The sequence below is a fragment of the Rousettus aegyptiacus genome, unplaced genomic scaffold, assembly GCF_014176215.1.
Source record: "Rousettus aegyptiacus isolate mRouAeg1 unplaced genomic scaffold, mRouAeg1.p scaffold_m13_p_12, whole genome shotgun sequence".
Lineage (NCBI taxonomy): Eukaryota > Metazoa > Chordata > Mammalia > Chiroptera > Pteropodidae > Rousettus > Rousettus aegyptiacus.
Window position 1 is genome coordinate 19,736,115 of NW_023416287.1, and position 21,625 is coordinate 19,757,739.

Below are 21,625 nucleotides of genomic sequence, written 5' to 3' on the forward strand. Positions count from 1 at the left end.
TCACCGCTCACCTCCTTCCCAGCCCCACCGCCTTAGCCTGATGAAAGGTGCTTCTTACTTGGGGTTCTTGGGAGTTTTGGATGGCAACATTGTCAACACCAAAGAGGAGTCGTCAATGACTGAACAGGAGGCCACCATATTCATCTGGGGAATGAACTTGACCTGTTGACACCAGTTGGAATGGAGAGCCTGGAAAGAGAGCAGCAATGGTAGCAGACTCGACCCAATGACAGACTTTCAGAACCAGCCCCCAGAATGTGGCAGGCATTGGGGCTGGAGGGACCTAGAGATCATTAAGTCCAATGCCCTTCTAGTGATCACAGCTCTGACAAAGTGATATGGCCTGCAGCCCTAGCCCAGGTCTTGTGACTAGGGGTGTGCAGCCATCACTTGCCAGGCTCAAAAGCACTCAAGCCTGCTCTCATATGAATTCTTATTTATAACTTAGAGGACAGGCAATCAGGACCATACTAATATTACCTGTTGCTCTATCCTACAGTAGGAGAAGGGATAGATTAGAGTGTGTGTAGCCCACGGTCCGTTACCCACAGGAGCCCCACCACAGAATAACCTATGCTTACTGTCCCCACCACTGCCCTCCATATTTGTCAGGACATGGTGTGGAGTACATGAGAACGTTATCTGGTGCAACTTGGGCAACAAAGGCTGAGATCTACAAGTGAAGGGGGTGGCCCGGCTGGACAGCCTCTGAATTCTCTGGCTCTAGGACTGTGATCAGACCTCGTGCTTGGCCTCCCAATCCAGTGATTTTCCTCCCTGGGACAAGACTGGAGGAAGTGAGTTGGAGGGGTCATCAGGCACTGAGCTAGGTTTTACATGCACTGTCTCACTGAGTATCACAGAGAAGGCTCCAATCCGAGGCACTGAATGGAACCTGGGACACTTAGCAACCTACAGGGAAACCAAGCCCAAGAAAAGATTTCCATGGAACACACAAAAAAAGAAGTACTAGTGTGTGACTCTTCCCGAGAGGCTCCCAGGGCCCGAACAACCCCACCTGCTCAAAAAAGAAGCATGTAGGAGCATGCCGGACCACCTGACTCAGACTTCCCTGAGTGTCAGATTCATTCATTTGTTCAACAAATGTCCGGGAAGCCCACCAAGGCCCAGGCACAAGAGATAGAACAGAAAATAGGAAATGCTAAGTGCCTGTCCTCAAGGAGCTGTCAATCTCATGAGAGTGACAGGACAAGGAACCAATGGATAGAAAATACAAAAGTGTCAATATTGGTGACAGTACAAAGGTATGATATTGTGATTTATAATAAGAAATATATGTTTGATCTTCGTCCCCAATTCTGTCACGGAGCTCCTAAAATCCTGGAAAATTTCCTATGCAATAAGAGCTATAATGGTGTCTTCATATTCATAACAAGCCCTTCTCACCCACAACCGAGTTCATGTTAAGGAGGTGACTTTTGAAAAGCACCTAAGGATGGGGGCTGGTCACCAGGGGAGCCAGCCATGTAACTGGAGAACTGAAACTTTCAGTCCAGGAATAGGAGAGGAGCTGGAAGTTAAATTCGGTCACCAATGAGTTCATCAATCAGGCCCATGTAATGAGGCCTCCATAAAAAGTTCAGAGAGCATCCAGGTTGATGAACACATGGAGATTAGGGCAGAGACACAGAAGCTCCAAGTGCCTTCCCACATACCTTGCCCTGTGCATCTCTTCCGTCTGGCTGTTCCTTTTTATAATATAATCCATAATCTAGTAAGTAAAATGTTTCTGAGTTCTGTGAGCTGCTCTAGTAAATCAATCAAACCCAAGGAGGGATGGGATGGTGAGAACCTCCCTTCTATAGCCGTTGGTCAGAAGCACAAGTAAAAACCTGGACGTATGACTGGTATCTGAAGTGAGAAATAGTCTTGTGGAACTGTCCCTTAACCTGTAGGAACTGACACTGAGTTGAACGGTTCATGCTGGAGAATTCCAGGGTAGTACAGGAGAAGAAACACATTGTTGGTGTCAGAATCCCATAAGAATCACAGGGTGAAGGGATAAAGGCAGAGGCAGGCAGCAGGGCTGTTCCGGGTGGGGTTAGGGACTTGGAGGAAGCAGAGAGGAGGGCATCCAGGTACCTGGAGGAGGAGCATGGCAGCCTGAAGGAACGGCATGTGTTAAGGCCCTGAGGCGAAAAAGGACCTAGTGTGTTTCAGAGAGAAGCTACTGGAGGATTGTGAGCAAAAGAGTGACATGACTATATTTTCACCTCGTAATTCCTCTGGCTGCAGAATGGAGAAAGCTTTGAAGGGAGAAAGGACATAGGGAAACAGCTGGTAGCCATCCAGGAGAGAGGTGGTGTCGGCAGGGACCAGGGCTGAACAATGAAAGCAGTGAGAGAGCCACACCTGAGATACGGAGAGAGCTGGGAGATCAACGGCTGCTTCCACCCGGTTCCCAGGGACGAAGCCCCAAGGCCTGAGACTGAACCCAGGGGCGAATCCGCTCTCGCATTTATTTTTTAGGGGGTCTATGTACAGACAATTACTACGTAACAGGCCAAGGAAAGCTATAATTTACCTTCAGCCGGTAACTTCTGTGCAAAGGGGACTTCTCATTTAAGAGCTTCCGCGTGGAAACAATGATCCAGGTATCTGACAGAGAAGAAAACCGAAGTCCATGTCACCAGTTCTCCCCCTTTGCCAGATGAGCAAAACCTCAGGAGACACCTTGAGTTGGTTCGCAACTCTCATGCATCTCAAAAGGCTTTTCCATCCAAATACTAGTTCAAGCCTCATGTGTCCTGATGAGATGAGTGGGGTGAACACAGCAACAAGAAAACAGACCTAGCCGATTAACGCCACTGCTCAAAGTTCTCGTATCAGCTCATGGCAGAGCTGGAACCAGATTTCCAGGCCCCTCACCCTCGCCAGCTGCTACAATCTAGACCAGCTGATTCTCCACCGGGGACCTCCAACTTTGCTGCAGTGGTGAATGCACTGGGACCCTAGGCTCCATTCATTATGAAAATAATCATTTGGGAGTTTGCTGTCACGTGTCAAATTACATGACCCCTTGTCCAGGGAACACAAGTTCCAAAGAAAATTTCATACATGCATCATAAAACAAGCATGTCAGAGTCAATGGCACTGGGCACATCCTTGCCCTTATGGAGCTTAGAGTCTCCTGGCCGCTGACACCTCCCATGACAGGCGGCTGAGGGGCCTCCGAGGGAAGCACTCTCAGGCCCCTGATGAAGCACAGACAGGTGGAGCCAGGGGACAAGCAGGATTCTACCTGCAAAGCAGGGTTTAAGGAGGTAGCCTGAGAAACTGCCAGGTAAAATGGAGAATAGAGAGGGGAGATCTGGGGTCTTATGTCAAGCATTTTACTGCTGCAAAGTCACCAGCCACAACTTGGAGGAAGCTTGAAAAGGAAGTCCCAGGCGGTGCAGTGTTACTCACGTCACTAAAGTGGGGAGGGCTCTGCATGGGCACAGGAGCGGGGAAGCTAAGTTCTGGGCTGGGCTGTTAGCATGTCAGCCTGCCTGCTGCGCCCACTAGGCTGGGAGGCCGGGTAAGCAGTCACTTGTCACTTAAGTGCCTTACACTGTGAGCTCTCCTTTCATCTTATAGCAAAGACATGAACTGAGCATGCTCATTCCTATTTGAATGAGGGAACCAAGGCGCACAGAGGTTAAACAACTAGCCTGACGTCACACAGAGCGAGTCTTTCCAACTCTTCCCAAGTCAACACGCTGCTGAGCCCACCTTTATGTTTGTCCCCAGCCTTCGGTCAGTACGTGGCATGGAAGGACTCCAGTCCAACCCCAGCTTCTTCTGCTACTTCTCCAACTTCTGACCCACCACTCAGCTCACGGACCACCACAACCTCCCTACCGTGCCAATTCCTAGGGTGGCACAGAGTGACCAGGACAGGCACCAGAGGCAGAAGCTGATGAGGCAAGGACTCAGCCGGGCACCAGCCCACTGCTATGTCCAGGGCAGGATCCATTTTCTATCCGGCCAGTGAGAGATGCTGCCCCAACAAGCTTGTCAGGAGGTGTCACCACGGCCTAGGAGCCCCCGGAGTGTCCTCCTCAGAAACAGACTGGAAGCCTAAGGAGCTGCTCTGGAATCCTGGATGGAGGGGTCAGTATTTCTGTGGGCTGGGGCCCCTGTTTGCCTCGGCTTCCTCTAGATGCATTGGGACAGACTGGAGGCCCAACACTGCATTGATGGTTTGATCTTGAACACAGGCCACATCAGATGACTGACTCCCCAACTGCCCTAGGCCCTAGGAACTCAGGATCTAATGCCCCGTGCCAGAGCATCCCCAAACAGCATCCTTCAGCATTTAGTCAGTTTGGCAGACAGACAGCCCAGTAAGTGATTCAAATGCAGACTCTGGGGCAGGCTGCTTGCCTCAGATCTCAGCTGCCGCTTAGCCACTGTGGGCCCTATGCAAATGCTTCACCCTTCTAAACCTCTGCTCCTCTTCTCTTAATGGGCTGTGACAACAGCAGCTCCCTACTAGCAATGGGTGGGGTTTGTAGGAGGTCATGCACCCAAAGTGCTCAGCACATGTCACTGTGCTTATTCATGTTTGTGTGGAGCCAGACTCCACAGAGCCCACTTTCGGGGCAGCCTCTACGCCAACCCTACCCACCCAAAGACAGCTCATAGATGAGGAGAGCAGAACCCTCCTCACAACCATAGAGGGAGTTAGCATCATCATTCCAAGGCCCAGAGAAGGTGAGTGACTTCCCCAGGGTCACACAGTTGGCAGAAGTTTAGTCTCCCTGAGGTGAGGATGATCCTGAAGCCCCATCCTCCCTGGCCCTTACCTACACGACTACCCACCTTCAGAGAGATTGCTGTCTCCTCAGTCCCCTTTTGTCTCCTGCTGTCACCCCCATCTCCCCACAGGCTGAGCATGTGGCTACTCTCCTGCCTGAACTTCTGAATAGAGCCAGCCCTCCCAGGAGCTCTTAAGCAAAGGGGTGGGGAGAGGGAAGAGCACCCCAGGGCAGAGTCATTTCCCCCACTTCCCCAGCATCTTAGCTACCCCATTTGGAGGTCCTGGGGAGGATTCGGGGGTTGAACAACCCGTTGACCACATTTTCAGAGGTGAAGACGATGACATTGCCTTTGGTGTCCCCAAAGCAGAACACACCCCTGAGATAGTCGGACCTGGAAAAGACAGAGACAGAAGAGGCCATGGAGTCAGCTGGGCACACCCAGGTACAGTCCTCCACTTCTTCCCCCCCGGCCTCTGACACCTCCATCTGCCTGCGGAGGGAGGGCAGTTCCCACACTGCTTTTCGGCCTTGCCTGCAACAGCTGACAAACGTGGGCCCAGCCACCCAGGTCAAGACCACTGGTAAACCAGGCCCAAAAGAAATCAATATTTTTTAAAAACGAAATAAACAAATTTTTGGTCCTCCAGCTGCTCTTTGTCAAGTCACCCTACTGATGGACCATGACATTCCCAGAGTCCTCAGCCATGACAGGACAAGCCTCTGCCGGGGTTTGAGAACTGACTAGGCTGGGAAGGGAGAGGAAGAGGGGCCGACAATGACTCTGAGGGCTGAGTGACTGTGAGAGGTGACCCCAATAGAGAAGCAGCTCGAGGGGGAGGGGACACAGTCACACAGGGTGGGAATCCAGGGCTGCCTTCAGAGAGAGGCTTTCTGGGTGTCCTGACCCCACCAAGTGATGTGGCCACTGCCACAACCTTCACTGATCTCCCATGACACTCACCAGTAGTCCATGACCAGGACACAGCTGTCCAGGTCAATGAAGGTGAAGGCCCGGACACATTTATGGTTACCAATATCAAAGAACTCTGGGAAGAGACAGAAGGAGAGGCAATCCATGCTCACAGCCGGCTCAAGGACAGATCTCTCCAAGTGCAAATAAATGCATGACTCCCAAAGGCCGAGAGCAGGCCAGGGCAGCCGCCAGGGGCTCACCTATCTTCTGGTCAGTAGATGCAATGGCAACCAGGTTCATGTTGTGGAGACACACCATGTCGATGACCCACATCTGCTGGTTGTGGAGAGGCGGAATCTGGTTAAGCTGACCAGAGGAAAAGCAGAGAAGACCTGGAGGCTCACCCAGGAGAGCACACCAGGAACACAGGGTTCCCGTGAACCCTCTGCTTCTACTCAAGGCCCTGGCAAAGACCTAGTATGAAACACAATGCAACCTCGAGCTACTGATAGAGCCTTGGATAAAATCCCTAACCTCTCCCTCTGAGTCTCAGTTTCCACATCTGTAAAATGGACCTAAAGAACCAATTACTTCACAACCCCTTTTTAGAGCACTTTGCCAAGCTCATCACAGTTTTAAATGTGCATTGATGGTGATCCCAGGATCCATTTCCAAGACACGTTTATGGATATGTTTGCAGGTACTCACAGGGAAGTACACACAAGGGCAGGTGCTGCTCACGGCTGTGACGGCAACAGGCCAGAGCCCACCTGGGAAGGACGGCTTACCTGGGGACACCGCCCAGGCATTAACAGTGAAGGAGCTATGTACTTACCCATGAAGAAAAGTTGCCAAGATCCATTGTTAAGTGAAAAAGCAGGGTGAAAAGCAGCATTATAATGTGCTGCCATTTGTATATTTAAAAAGAAAGTTGGGATGTATGTACAGGCTATCCATGGAAGAGTACCCCAAAAGTAGCTACAGTAGTTGCCTCCAGGGAGAGGAATTAGGGTCTGGGGAAGAGAGACTGACTTTCTCCTGTCTGTACTTCTATATGCCTGAGTTTCCCCCCTGCCCAGTTTTACTGCAATATAATTGACATATAACATTGTATTCATTTTATTTGTTTTGCTGGAATCTTGTTTATCATCTGCTGGTGTCACATCCTGCTGGGTTGTGAGGAATGAATGGAATCGTGACAGCTAAAGCCGCTGGGGTGCTGCCCAGCACTCGGTAGGAGCTTGGCGAGAATGGGCGCCCTTCCGTGCTATGGTGCCAGCCTCATCCAAAATTTTACACAGACAGAATTTGAAATGGCCCTCCAGGAGGGGGATGCCATGAGCAAAGGCATATCCACAGAAATAAGCAGCTATGTCCAGGGAAAGAGGAGGCTTGGGTGGGCGAAGGTGGGAGATGACTTAGGGATGGCTAACTTGTATTTTATTCCCTGAACAGTGCCACAGGTTTGATCTAAAAAAATAAGGGATGGGAGGTTTTAGGGGGATATTTAGAAGGTATGGTGAAGGCAGGGGCAGGGAGCAGACTGTTCCATGAGAACTCAGAGCGGAGGCCTGCACTAATGGCTGGGGCAGTGAAGACAATGGACCAGGGTCTCCCCTGAGGCCCCGCTCTCACTCAGAGCTGGGTCTAACTCACACACAAGGGAGATTACAGTAACACCCATCACCCCCATGTTCAGAAGAGAAACCTAGAGCCCTAGGGAGTTTCAGTGACTTGCCCAAGATTGCATAGCTAGTAGGTGAAGCCCTGACGCAGCCCCAAACTCCAGGGCTTTCCATCTGCATGACTGTGGGTGTGCAGCAGATGGTCAAGGATGGTGCCTGGAGCTCACTATTGACATCTACTTGTCAAAGCAGCCCCTCAAGGAAGAATGCCCAGGTCTTCTGGGCCTTCTGGGGGAGCCTCCATCCATCCTCCTCAGCCCTCCTGGGCTTTGGCCCTTGAGGGGCACTGAGGTGACCATGTAGCAGCCACAACCAAGAGCTCAGGCTATAATATGTACCCCTGCCCAGTAAATACAGAGAGAAAGAGGGTGGCATGTGCCAGAAACATGGCCTCAGGAACATGTGTGAACCTCTCTTGGTCCTGGGCTACTGAGTGCACCCAGGAGAGTCACCAGACCTCCCCAGACTGTAGTTTCCTCCCGACGCAACTGGGGTGGGGAACGGAACGAAGGGACCATGCGGAACCCTCCGCTCCAAGGCATGACGCCTGATGCAACCACGAAACACTCTGCTGTTACAAAGTGCTGGTAAAAGCCTTCATTGCTGGCAGCATCTCGAAAAACCTTTCTTCTCTGAAGAGCTCTGCCTTCCTCATTTGCTGGAGGATTCTGGATTAGTCTGGCAACGCAAGTACACAGCGGATATGCCTGAGTGTTTTATCACTCATTGCACTTGGCCAGGAACTGATGGCACAAAGACAGTAATGATGTCCCCTGTTCTTGGGTACGAGCTGTGTGCCCTGCTGTACTCCAAGCACCATGCATGTATTATGCCCTGTGAGGGGGTACTATTACTACTCCATGTGACAGATAAGGAAACTGAGGCATAGAGTTCTGTAGTAACTTGTCCAAAGTCACAGAGCTGGAAGGTGGCACAGTTGGGATTCTAAGCCGGGAGGCCAGGCTCCAGCGTCCATGCTCACAACCACTGTGATTTCCCACCTGGTGCAGGCAAAGGATTTGAATCAGCAGGAGTTGGTGATGGAGTGGGTGTGACAAGGAAAGGAAGAGAGGCTGATCTCTATCCAGCACGGGAACCTTGGTGGACGAAGATGCCATTCACTAAGATGAGGGCGCAGGGGAAGTAAGCCTGGCAGGGATGCCTACAGTGACATCCAGTTAGAACAAACTGGGTTTGAGGTGTCTGTGGAATGGACATCGAGGTGGAATCCTGCTTACAGAGGAGAAATGTGAGGCTCACGGTCCTATGGTAAAGCCAGAACCTCAACCCTGGGGCTGTGACTGCACATGCAAGCTGACAGACCCCAGAGGGAGACTGCTTGGGTCCCTGGTGCAAAGGCAGAGGCTCTCTGACCCATCCCATGTACGCTCCACATGTGGATCCCACTCACCTTAAAGGAGTCGACCAGCACGAAGGACTCTGACCAGAACTGCAGGATCCCATCCTTGGTGACAGTGAGGAAATGCCCAAACTTCTTGAAACGCTGGATTAAAAACTCCACTTTTATGACCTCACATCCGTGATTCCTGTGGGACGCAATGAGAGAAGGGCCCAAACAAAAACAGAACAAAGACGCAGAGGAGGGAGGACAGAGCAAGCAGGAGGGGCTTTGCTCACATGCATGCAGGCGTGCACAGACACAGACACACGCCACTGAGAAACTCTAGCAGGCTCTGTGAGACGTGAGACTCTGCCCCTTTTCCAAGTGGACTGCTGCCATTTTCAACAGCAGCGAAAAAGAAGAGACCCAAGTATGATGCTGGTATGAGACAGGGCTGCTAAAGCAGCAAGCTTGTTCTGTGAAATAGCCAGTCAGCTTCCTCATGATGGGATGGGTCAGATGAGACAGAGAACAGAGGTCTTCTGCAAACCTTTTATTGGAAAAATGGCCCACAGAAGGCAAGCGAAGTGGGACTTGTGACTGGAAACTGTGAAATGACACTGACCCCAACAACGGCTCTAGTGCTCCAGGGTAGAAAGGGGAACAGGGTCCAAGAATGAGAGAAAAGGAGATAAGGAGGCGATGAGAAATCAGGGTCCCATGCACATGACTCTTCATCTCCAAGGACACGCATGCCCTGAGCACAGCAAACAGTTCCTAGGGCAGGCCTGGCCTTGCGGGCAGCTGCATCCAGTCTTCCCAGCAAGCTTCAACGCTACCTTCCAGCATTGGGGCTTCTTTCCTGCCCCAAAGTTGGCTAAGCCAGCTATCTGGCAATTAAAGGGCACCAGTATTTTGACTTCCTGACAGAGCACACTCTCCCATCTGATGTGCCCACACCTCTGGGCCCCAACAGGGCAGGTAATTAATGTTACTTCACCTTACAGGGAACAGGGGCATAAACATTTGCTTTGAGTTATGTCCTGGTTACCAGCAGAGCTGGAACTGGAACCTTGATCCCTACTCCAGCCAGAGCTCTGTCTAAATGATGTCACCTGTGGCTTAAGAATCACCCAGTTACTGCGAAATTCTACTGCATTACAATCTCTAAAGAAGAGAGACGTGTATCTGGACGCAGCTGTCCTCTCTCTCCTGCCCTCACCCCACAGCCCTCTCCAGATCCTGATGAATATTCTCAGTCACCCCTTGTCGTCACCTCCAATTCTGCCTGTCAGGACCAAGAGACTGTGAGGAATAGACATGACAGGTGAGAGCTGTGAACGAGGCGAGCCCTAGAAACTGTGACCTCATGAGGTCTTGGTTTCCTCATCTACATGACGACAGCACCTCCACCTCCTAGGACTGCAGTGGGATCAAGGAGATGATGCATTTGGTGAGCTGGATGCAGGCTCAGTACAGGCCAGTGAACCTTTAAAAGCTACCCTTTCATGAAAGTTATTCAATGTTATTTGGCTATTTTCTCCACCAAGCTGGAAATGTTCTCTGGGTTTGTACGTTGAGCAAATAAATAGGAGAATATAAGGGTAAGCTTCTTGACATTTTGGGTTCAGGCCCTTTAAGCACTCTTGGGAATCTAAATGTCCCAAGGAAATAGACCAGCGAAGGCTTGGCTACATCAAGCAAAGTTTCCTTGTCAAAATTTATGATTATAAAATCTTTCGTCATTTATATTTATTGGTTATTCCTCAATTAAATTTTGACGAATTTTTTTTTTTAAGTTACCCTTTCACAGTTTTCATTTAAACCATCTTCTCTATCAAACTCCAGGCTTCTGAGGGCAGGGACTGCCTTTTAGTTTGTGGTGCTTCCCATGAAATGCTGTGTGTGTGATCCCCTAAGGGCAGACCCACCATAGCCCTTCCTAACCAGGCCACAAATGTCAGGCACAATACCTAGTACCACAGGACCTTACTCCTGGCCCTGGCCGCCTGCAGCAGGCAGTTGGTGCTCAAGCCCAAAGTGAGCTCCAGTAAGGGAGTCAGGGGCCTATGGGCTGCCCAGCTCCACAGGCCATGGCCAGCAGGCCCGAACCACTGGGATGCTCCTCATTCTTAGAGTGTTTTGAGTGGTGGGGGCAAATAGGGTTATGGCACCGAGAGAGGGTGAAGAGAACATCCAGAGGGCTTAGGGGATTGGAGCCGCAAAGAAGAGCAAGCAGGCAGGGTCAAGAAGTCAAGGCAGGGATAGAGCTGTGTGCTCCAGGAATGGTGGAGAGGCCCACTCCTGAGGCCTGGGATGGGCTCAAAGATCAGTTTCCTGCAATGGCTCTTACTCCCTGTCATCTCAAGGGAAAGCCCTGTCCCTGTGCATGAAACTGCCAGACCCACTCAGAACTGGCCACAAGAGGAAGCAGGAGGAGCAATGTCATGGGAGTAGAGACTGGGAGGGGCGCACAGAGCAACCCCACCACCTCTGTTTGAGTTCTCCAAGCCTCGGTTTCCTCATCTGTAAAATGGGGACAAATCACCTACCTAATGATCACACCCACCTACAGAGGCTGAGAGGAGTCAAAGGACAACAAGCACCAGGTCTGGTACTGGACCTTGGTGGCCCCCACAAAGAGGGGCTCAGGGATGTTGGAAGGGGTGTTGCAGCAGGGCCAGAGCAGCCTTGTTCAGACACACCCCTTTGGTCCAGGGGGAGGCTCCTTACAGGGGGATGATCCTCATGGGCAGGTGGAAGCGCAGGTGGTACTGGCTCTTCATCATTAACTCCTTTCCTCGGAACTCACGAATCATGTGGTCCACAAAGTTCTGCTGCCTCCAGAAGAAACAAAACACAAGGAGGGAAGGCATTGGGCCAGCAGTCTGAGCACTGGGCTTTGGGAACCCAAGCCTGGCTTCCAGTGTCCTCCCCACTCTCTTCCAGCCCCTTCCAAGGAGCTCCGGGAGCCAGCCCCCCGAGGCTGCCAAAGGAAGCAGCCAAGCAACAGAGCTGTTCTCAGATCTGGATTGGGTGAAGGGCCTACTGCCAAGTGTATATGAAGACAGCGCAGCAGCACCTCCTGCCTTAAGGCATTAGCTTCCCGCCCTATGCATTTCTGTCATGTTAGATACATCTTTACATCGTTTCTACATCTGCTGTCTCATCCGAATCTCTTTATTCACCCCACTTTATGAATAATAAGACTGTGCCCATATACATATTGATATGTTGCCCCAGCTCAAATATCGAGTTAACGGCAGGAGAGGATCCATATGCCAGCCCAGCAGGGCAACTATAGACTCTACTGATCAGCTTCATGAAAAGATGGCCAAGGCCAAAATGGGCCACCAGGTGAAGCTATAACAAAAAATAGGGAGTTATTAAGAAAGATCATTGTGTCAATGGCAGAGAATGATGGAAGTATGTTTATTATAGAATATTAAGTGAAATAAAAGGAAAAAAACCCCAAACAGAATGTATGATAGGTATGAGAGAGCAGTTGATACACGGGCTCTTGAAGCAAACTCCCCAGGTCTGAGACAGGCTCACCTGCTAACTAGTTCTATAACCCTAGGCAAGGTTCTTAACTTTTCTGTGCCTCAATTTCCCAATCTGTCAAGTGGAGGTAAACAACAGCACCCACCCATGGGATTCCTATGAGGCTTAAGTAAAATAATGCATTAAGTGCTTAGCACGATGCCGGTGTAAATGCTAGTTATCACTGTCATCATCACGACATCAGTGTGGCAGGCTATTTTTTTTGTATTTATCTGTATTGTGAATTCTTAAATGCTGAACAGTATATGCTCTTTGTAGAACATTTAGAATCAGGAAAAAAGACATTGTTATGAATACATTCTAAAACCTGACATTTTTGGATTTAATAGCCCAGATTTGCCTTTTCCTGAATGACCATAAAGGGCCATGAGATGGTTGTAGCACTGGCTGGAAACCCCTATGCTGGATTGGAGGCTGGTATGCAGAACAGCCACATGGCAGGTGGCATGGGGCGGGGGGGTCGCTGCTCACTGCTGGGCACTCGGTCCATCTCATGCAGGGGCCACTGACATTTGCCATACATGCTCCTGAACTCCAGGAGGGGAATAAGCTGCAATGATCCCACAAAATATCTCAGAAGGGCTCCCTAAAGACTCTGAGGGCTCCTTCTACCCAGCATGTACCCCAGAATCCATAGAAGGCTTTCTGATGTTGTGACTGCCCCCATCTTCAACCTTCCATATGACCAGCTCCACTGACCAGCCCAGGCCTGTACCCTCCAGCCTCCCTCCAGCTACCTGAGGCAGCAGGGGCGCCCTCCTCACCCAGGTGATGAAGCCATTGCACTCTATGTCCACCTTCAAGAACATTACTTCTAACATCTCGTCTGATATATCAATCAGAATCTTCTTCATGGACTTAACGAAAGTCTTCATGTCCAGGGCTTCAGAAAAGAAAGAACATCATCCACTTCGTCACGACTTATTCAGCCCCGCTCCCGGCCAGTGTTCTATGGTGTGTGGGCGCTGAGCGGGGGAACACACAGAAGAGCAGGTTGCCTTGCTATCTTTCTCATCATCTATTCAACATTCAACCACTCCACAAATACTTTTGGCATGCCTTCCACTTACAAGCACTGTGTCGGCCCCACAGTAGTGGTGGGAAGTGAGGTTTGCTAAAAAAAAGATCGGATTCCATTTCTGAACAAATAAGACAGACTAGGCACCGAGACAAAGAAAACTGATGAGAACTTAAAAAAAAAAAAAAGTAAATAATGCAACAGAGACATAAATTCAAACATATAAAGGGAGAGGTGAAGGACATCTTTTAAAGGCAATTCAAATACAAACTTTGGCAGGAGGGAAAGATGAGAAGGGGAGGGAAGGGAAGAAAAAGGCAAGGATAAAACATTCTCTCCGTGCTGGGTTTGTGGTTCTAAGGGACTCTGTCTACAAATGGGCCAATAATCCTGTCTAGATTTTTTTTTTTTTTAATAATAAAGTGCTTCTAAAACCCCCTCCAAGTATTTGGAGCCCTCACCACGGCCTGAAGGCCATGCGTTATCTGGTTCCTCTCATTCTCATCTCACATCACTGTGCCCAGCCATGAAGTCCCCGCATGGTTGCTCACAACGCTGAGCTCGCTCCCACTGAGGGCCTTAACATCGTCTGGTTCCCCGCACAGGAAGGCCTTCCTGGGGACTATCAGACGAGTCCACCCACCCCCACACCTGACTCCACCGTCCTCTGACATTCCTCATCACTGCTCCAGCCTGTGAGCTCTGGGTGTGCAAGGCTGAGTCTGTCCCTTCCAGACTGGGTCCCCCCGAGTGTTTCTGTCAGCTTTAAGGTGTGATGGCGATGATGATACCGGGTGCCAGTCTCATCTGTGTGTATTCATACTGATTACCTAATGAGAAGGGGCTTGCGAGGTAACTGTAGCACTGTGAGGTGAGGTTGTATGTCCAACGTCACATGTCTGCGAAGTGGTGGCGCCCGAAGCTGATTCCAGCAACTTCGCCCCGGAGGTCCTGCTTTTACTCCACACTAGGTTCCTCATAAAACACCCAGCACGGTGCTACAGCCACGATTATTGTTATTTATTGCCAGATTAAGGAACAAATGAAAGCCTGAACAAAACACATTCTGCTTAAAGAAGGACCCGTCTCGCTTATCTTAAGCTATAGCCAAGAGGCTTATGCATTTTGTGTGGCACTTCATGGTCTTTCCATGTATAAAGTATAACATGAACATCCGTGAGCACGAGACCTTCCCCTCGGGAGAGAGCTGGGAGTCAAAGGGCCTTCGGCAAGCATTTAATGGACAAACTCCTCGTGAGGATGCTCTAGGAATCAAGTCCTTTCACAGTTGTTTAAGAAGCCGTATATATTGTTCACTGTCATTTTATTTTAACATACTTCTTACAAACAGTTTATCAAAAGCTTGTTTGAGAAAAGTGAGAGAATAGACACAAAGGTATTTTGGAAAGGAAATGCACACTGGGGGAGCCAGGTAGGATACCCAGCCATCGCCTCTGAATGAAAGTGCTCGCACCACATGGTTAATTAAGCTCTCAAAGCGTGAATGTGAAAATATCACTTCCCTGGGGAGGAGGTCACTACTAGGATTAGGCAGGAGGGAACTTTCTGGGGGGCTCCCTGACTTCTGCCAGCCCACTCCACTAAGCCACCAGTGACCTCAAACCACACCTGACAGTGCCTCACCTTGTCTTGGGGCCTCTGCCCTATGAGCAAACCCACTGGCCACTCCTGCCTCCCTGGGCAGCTCCATCTCCTTCGGGCTGTTTCTTGGCATCTGCCTCTTTCGGTCACTGTCCCTTGCTTTACCACACACTCTCTTGAGTGATCTCATCTCTTTACCTATCTCTGCCTCTCAGGAGAGAACTTCTCTCCCATGTCCCTGACTCTATTTCTAAGTGTCCCCCTGGCCCTACCAATTCATGCTTAAAATCCAATTTATCTTTATCCCAAAACTGGCTCCCCTTTTGCCATTTCTGCTAATGGTGTCACCTCCCCTAGTCACCCGGGCTGAAGATGAAGATGTGAGGAGGGGTTTCAATGCCCACCCTCCTAAATCCTCACAGACTCTTATGATCCTAGAATGGAGGCACTGTCCTCCCCATCTTACAGATGAGGACATAGAGGCACTGACAGGTTTGGGGATCTGCCCAAGGACACACGGCGGCACAGCAGTGATTTGAAACCGGAAGCCTTCCCTCCTCTCTGTTATAATCTCTTCCCAATGTAGAACCTGCACAGAGAGCCTGGGCTCTTACCATCCCCAGCCTTCCAAGTCCACCTAATCTCCTCACCACGATGACACTGTTCTCAAACAGGTCTACACATGTCACCTCCTCACATGCCCCAATGCTGGAGTTCAAGGGTCCTCCTGACCTGAGTCACTCCCCATGGGCTCCTGGCTCCCCACCCTGCTCCTAGGACACCCTCGACTCTCTCTAGCGCAGAAGCACCCCTGTACCTCTTCTATAATACCATTTCCTGCCTGGAACTGCCCTCCTCCCCATCTCCTGGGAAAAGCCTGCTTCACCTTTCCAGGCAGGTTTCTAACCATTTACACGTCTATTCCCAAGGGCCCCCACCACCTCCCACCCCCACTCCCACCCCTTTCTCTTCCTTTCTCATTCTTTCTTTGTAATGCCTTAGAGGTAGGATTATGGACTATTTGCCTCTGTATTTGTACCTATTTGTAAGCATTTAAAAAAATAAATACTATATTGAAAATATTTAAGGAAAGAAATGTTATTTCCTAGCCTCCCCTCTGCCCTCCAGGGAGAAATAAGCGCAGGCTCCAGGATGCTCTGTGAGAGGGTAAACCTGCCTTCTTAGAACTGTCACAGAGATCGCCGCCACTGTGCTGCATGGCCGCACACCTTTCTTCATTTACTTTGGTATCTGGGGTGCTCCGTGTGGTGTGGGGTGCCCAGACCACTCCATTTGGGCCCGTTGTTGATGTACGCAAGCAAAGCCTCAGGCTCCTCACACACAAGCTCACGAAAATGAAAACAACTCTGCGCGGCCCCTCAGCTCAGTGCTACTCACTCAACCCCCTGAGAAGCCTGCAGGCCCCCAGGGGTGGTAGGGCCATGGGCACATGGACGGTTTCAAGACCTCCCAGAGAAAGGTGAGTGCTCTTCTTGAAGAATCACAGACCCAGCTGAAAGATCACTTGGTTTAGCTGACATAAATAAATAAATAAGCTGGGGGAGAATCCTGGCCTCTCCCTTTTCCAGGGAGGCACAAATGGTCAGGGTTCCCAATAAATGGTATCAAGCCTGTGCTCAGAATCCACCTTTTAAAAAGACTTTGAAAGAGAAAAAAGATCCTATCTTTCTTTACCCTACATCAGCTAAGGGTGAATTTCCTCCATATAAAACCATGGCCATAGCAGCGATATTCACAGTGGCCAGGACATGGAAGCAACCAAAGTGTCCGACAATAGATGACTGGATTAAGAAGCTGTGGTACTTATATACAATGGAATATTACTCAGCCATAAGGAGAGAGGAAATACTGCCATTTATGACAACATGGATGGAACTTGAGATAATCATGCTAAGCAAAATAAGCCAGACTGAAAAAGTCTGGACTGTGGCAAGACTTTGCCTCTAACCAATATGGCAAAGGTGATAGGATGTACAGGACTGTGTGTATGTACATGATTACATGACTGTATTATAAAATTGCAGCACCCCTCTTGGTGGAGTTTCTATCTCCCTAGTTGGCTTGAGCCTTGAAATCAGCCACAGTAGAGAATCCCACATGGCCAGGAACTGTGGGCAGCTCTAGGAGCTGAAGGCACCTCTAGCCAACAGCCAGGAAGAGATAGAAAACCTCAGTCCTGCAGCTGCAAGAAACTGTATTCTGCCAACAACCTGAATGAGCTCAGAAGTAAATTCTTTCCCAGGCAGGCCCCAGATAACACCCAATTGACACCTTGATTGCATCCTTTTGAGACCCTAAGCAGAGGAGCCAGCTAAGTTGCACCTAGACCCTCGACCCACTAAAACTGTGAGATAATAAACATGTTAGTTTAAGCCAGTAAGTTTGTGAAATATTGTTATGCAACAATAGATAATAAGGCATACATACAAAACTGTTTGAAAGAAAATATACCAATATGCTGACAGTGGTTATGTTTGGGTGTTTGAATTATAGGTATTTTTTTTTCTAGGTCCAAAATAGCTTCCAATATGCTTACAATACTTATAAAACAATAAAAAGTTTTAAAGGAGAAACTAACGCAAAAATGCTCAAGTCTGAATCCACCACATAACCCTGATATTGGGTCCCACCCTGTGCAAAAGCCAAGAGACTGCGCCCCAATGCAGCTTTACCTTCATTCGCATTCACGTTGTCCTTAAACATTTTCTCTATCTTGGCCAGGTGTAGCTCGGTAAACAGCTGAGACTCGTGTCGGAAGTCAGGCGTCTGGCTAAGGATGACAGATGCTGTCGAGGATCTAAGAGCCTCCTTGCTCATTTGGAATCTACCTGGGGTGGACACCTGGAACAAATATGACTACAAGAACCAGGGACTGAGAGGGCTGGTTTCCTGGGCCAAACATTTATAAGCACACCTTATTGAAAGAGAGACAGGGGCAGGACAGAGTATGAAGTGTTATGGTGTGTTACTAACTGATGCAAACAAGTTAAGTCTTAACCACTTTCAGACCCAGGAAGACCAAGAAAGATCTAGATCTAGACCATCGTTCTCTTACAGATGCCACGACTGAGGCTCAGCAACGTTAGCGGACACAGCCAAGGTCCCACCTCACACATAACAGGAACTGAATATGTGAGATGCTTCAGTTCAGTAACTATATTCTTTCAAATATTCAGTGGTCAGAATTCAAGACCACAAGGAATCCAGCTCCATCTTTCCTAAACAATTTAATGTGGTCCTGACATGCCTAAACATCTCCCTGAATCAGATCAGATCATCTGCACACACACCAAAGCTCATGCAGACCCCTCTGCCAGGGGCTTGGGGCTTCCTCCTCCTCCTCCTGACCTCCTCACATCCCCCCAAAAACCTTTCCCACTCCTCCATCCCTCAACAATCAACAATACTTACTCTCTTTAGCACTGACATGTGACTCATTCTGACACTTGGCACAATTCTTCAGGTCACTAAAGACTCAGATCATCCGAGGCTGCCTCCCGCAAAAGACTGCTAGTGTGGACCGTGGGATAACCACTAAGTGCTGCTCACCGAGATGCACTGCTTTGGGGCTTGGGCAGTCAAGAAAACTTTGGTGGAGGTCAGACTGCTCACTCTCCCCATCTCAGCCCCACCAAACAAGCAAACATGCTTATGTCCTGTGAATCTGCATCTATTCATTCACGGTCTACACAAAATTTTTGAGTGCCAGGCACTGTGAAGACACAAATGAACACAGTACAGATCTGCCTTCATGGGACCCAGAGGATGACCAAGTTAATGCTCTTACCAGCCATGCAGGTCCTCAGATTAGAAATCTCAGGACCTGTTTTGGCTCTTCCTTCTTCCTCCTATGCATTCTTACTCTCTTATTCTTGCTATGATCTATCCCCTACATCTAAACTCTCCTCTCTCACCTCCCTGCCCCGCCCTGAACCCTGGCCTTTTGCTAAGACAAATACAATGGCCTACCTTAACTAGGACCAGAGTATGGCCTTCCCTCCCAATCCACCTTCCAACACTAACACCAATCATCTTTCTGAAAGGCAAATCTAATAGGCTCTGACACTTTCCAGGCTACTCCCACCACCTCCAACTCCTGAGTATGGCATTAAGAGCCCTTTGAAAGGTAACCCTGACGTGTCTTTCTAGTTTTGGTGCACACACCATGGTCCAGGCACACCAACTGCCCTCCACCATCCCCAGACACAGCAAGCATTCCCCTGTTATTCACATTGTTTCCTCTATGTACTACAGACCATCCCACCCAGAGGTAAACTCCTACCTATTCTTCAAAGTCTGGCTCAAATGGCATCTCCTCCAAGGACTTTTCAGGTGAGAGTTATCACTGCCACCTCCCAAATTCTTTGTTCATATCTGACATGCATGTGTGATACCTGTGTGTCTGTCCTTACACATAAACAGCAAGGTGTGATAGAAACATACAATTGTAGAGTCCCAAAGCTCTAAGTCAGTATTCTGCCTGGCTCCTTACTTCCAAGCTAATTTAGTTGGGGCTTATCATATCACTTCTCTGAGCCAGAAGTGTCTTCATCTGTAAAAGAGATCCACAGTATTCACTTTGCAGGGTTGTGGTAAGACTTAAATGACATCTGAACACACATGAAGCCCCAGCAAACTGCAGGTACATTATAAATATTGGCTCCTGTTCTTACTCTCCATCTCATAGTGAGCTCTTTGAAGGCAATGGCATATTTATCTTAATCTTAACTTAATTTATACTAATTATCTCTATATTTCCCAGCCCCGAGCACATAATAGACATTAAATACTTATCGGGCTTCATAGTAATTTGTACAGCCTGTCCCACCATTATCACCACATGGCAACAAAATTAAGTATAATCCATGTAGAGATGGAAAATGGGTAGCCTGAGATTGGCTGCATTTGCCCCATGCAGTGCTTTAGAAGGAAAAACCAGCCTGCCTCAGCACGCACTTCAGTTACCTACCTGGCCTTGTAAATATCTGAGTTTGTAACCCCTGGTGCAAAGACTGATAACCAATACAGAATTCTATGCTGATGAGTGATGTTTGGGTGGTTCTGGAACATCCCCATGCATCATTAAATGATGGCTTTCTTACCTTTCGAGGTTGAGGGCTTTCTCTCAAGTCCTCAGAAGACATTGTTCTTGACCTAGAATAGGGAATCAGTCACTTTCACTTGTCTTTGTAAGGACCACGTGGGAAGCTGACTTAGCTGGGTCACAGGAGGGTGGAAGTCAGGGTCAAGAGAGGGGGTTGGCTGCCCTATGCCCAAGGACACCCCAGCAGGTATTTGATGAGCACGCTTTTTTCCATCAGGGCTTCTCCAGCATGGAGCATTTCCCAAGCACACACCTGTGAGCCTTCTTTCCCATGATGGAAAGAAGTTCTTACTGAAGCACTGGGGCTTCTCAAATTACTGTGCTCTTAGATTAATGCCAGAGGCTTCCTAAAGGGGGTCACCCTTTGTACAGAATCAGAATGGGCTTAGGAGGCCACGAGGTTGTCCAACTCTAGTTCACAGATTAGGTAAATAAGGTCCAAGGTGGGCACACAGAGATAGGGCAGGGCAGGCCCCTTAATTTCCACAACATACATCACCACCACCTCACCCATCCGCCCCTCCGATGCCCTTGGAGTAAGAACTTCTTTGGGAAAGATGACTTGGAAGCAAAGGATCAGGGAAGAGTGTGTGAAGTCCGTTCATGGAGCTCTGCTCCGAGATCTAAAGGGTCAGTGGCACCTCCACAGAAGATGGAAGACAGTTTTGTTAGGATTATTGGAGAGTCAATCCATCTCATCAGCAAGTCCCACCAGCAAGATTCTAGAGGGCATTCTAGGATGTCAAGGGATGGCCAGGAAGAGTCAAGCCCCACACATGCTCAATGGACAGAGTACATGAGCCACCTTGGCTAGACAGGTGAGGGGAGAGGAGGAATCGTGGGAGGGAAAAAAGAAAAATGGAAGCAGAATGTAAAATCTTCTCACCAGAAAATCTGAACAGGATGAAGGGCAATTATAAAAATTCATCAGCATAAGACAGAGAAAGGAGGTGGAGGAAGATTGAAGACCGGCCAATGGTGTCCTAACCTGACAGTGTCTTAGTGACAGCTCAGATGTAAGGAAGAAAGAAGAGCCAAAGGAAGGGCAATCTGGAAGCCAAGAACCAGGGTAGCTGAAAGAAATGCCAGAGGTCTCCGGCCATGCCACCCTGAACAAGCCTGATGTCTGATCTCGGAAGCTAAGCAGGATCGGGCCTGGTTAGTACTTGGATGGGAAACCACCTAGGAAGATCAGGTGCTGTAGGCGTTAAAAAAAAAAAAAAAAAAAAAAAAGCCAGAATAAAAGAGGGAAAGTGGCTTAATGCATGTGATGCTGAGCTGTCCAATTACAAATAAAATAAACCAACACCTGAAAACATGGGGACTGGCTACATTTAGGGAATAGAAAGAGGCAAAAACACAAAAGACAGGATGAGGCAGCGAGGAGGATGGGATGCTTCAGGACAGGCCAAGATGATAAAAGGCCACTGAACATGGCCATAAAGGTCACCGCCAATGAAAAAAAGCTACAGACGTGGACTTACGTCAATTTCTGTTAATAATACACGAATGTGTATATTGGCACATGCATAGAGAGCCTGGAAAAATATACTCCAAATATAATGGCCATTCTCTCTGGCAGGTGATTGCAAAGGATTTCTAAATCATGT

The 21,625-nt window shown here is 49.0% G+C and overlaps 1 protein-coding gene and 1 pseudogene across 1 annotated transcript in view; one reads left to right on the forward strand and one right to left on the reverse strand.

Moving 5' to 3' along the window:
* Window positions 1-21,139, reverse strand: part of EFCAB8 (EF-hand calcium binding domain 8) — a 49,645-nt gene extending 28,506 nt beyond the window's left edge. Inside the window, exons 1-10 of the mRNA XM_036229522.1 lie at window positions 20,014-21,139; window positions 17,584-17,752; window positions 13,035-13,153; window positions 11,440-11,543; window positions 8,776-8,911; window positions 5,940-6,045; window positions 5,728-5,812; window positions 5,033-5,157; window positions 2,546-2,619; window positions 59-189 (exon numbers count right to left, since the gene is read on the reverse strand). Coding sequence (XP_036085415.1) covers window positions 59-189; window positions 2,546-2,619; window positions 5,033-5,157; window positions 5,728-5,812; window positions 5,940-6,045; window positions 8,776-8,911; window positions 11,440-11,543; window positions 13,035-13,153; window positions 17,584-17,752; window positions 20,014-20,055 — 1,091 coding nt within the window. The 5' untranslated portion in view covers window positions 20,056-21,139. The remainder of the gene's footprint in view (window positions 1-58; window positions 190-2,545; window positions 2,620-5,032; window positions 5,158-5,727; window positions 5,813-5,939; window positions 6,046-8,775; window positions 8,912-11,439; window positions 11,544-13,034; window positions 13,154-17,583; window positions 17,753-20,013) is intronic.
* On the forward strand, window positions 21,107-21,222 carry LOC118610628 (annotated as a pseudogene).
* Window positions 21,223-21,625: the final 403 nt, after the last annotated feature.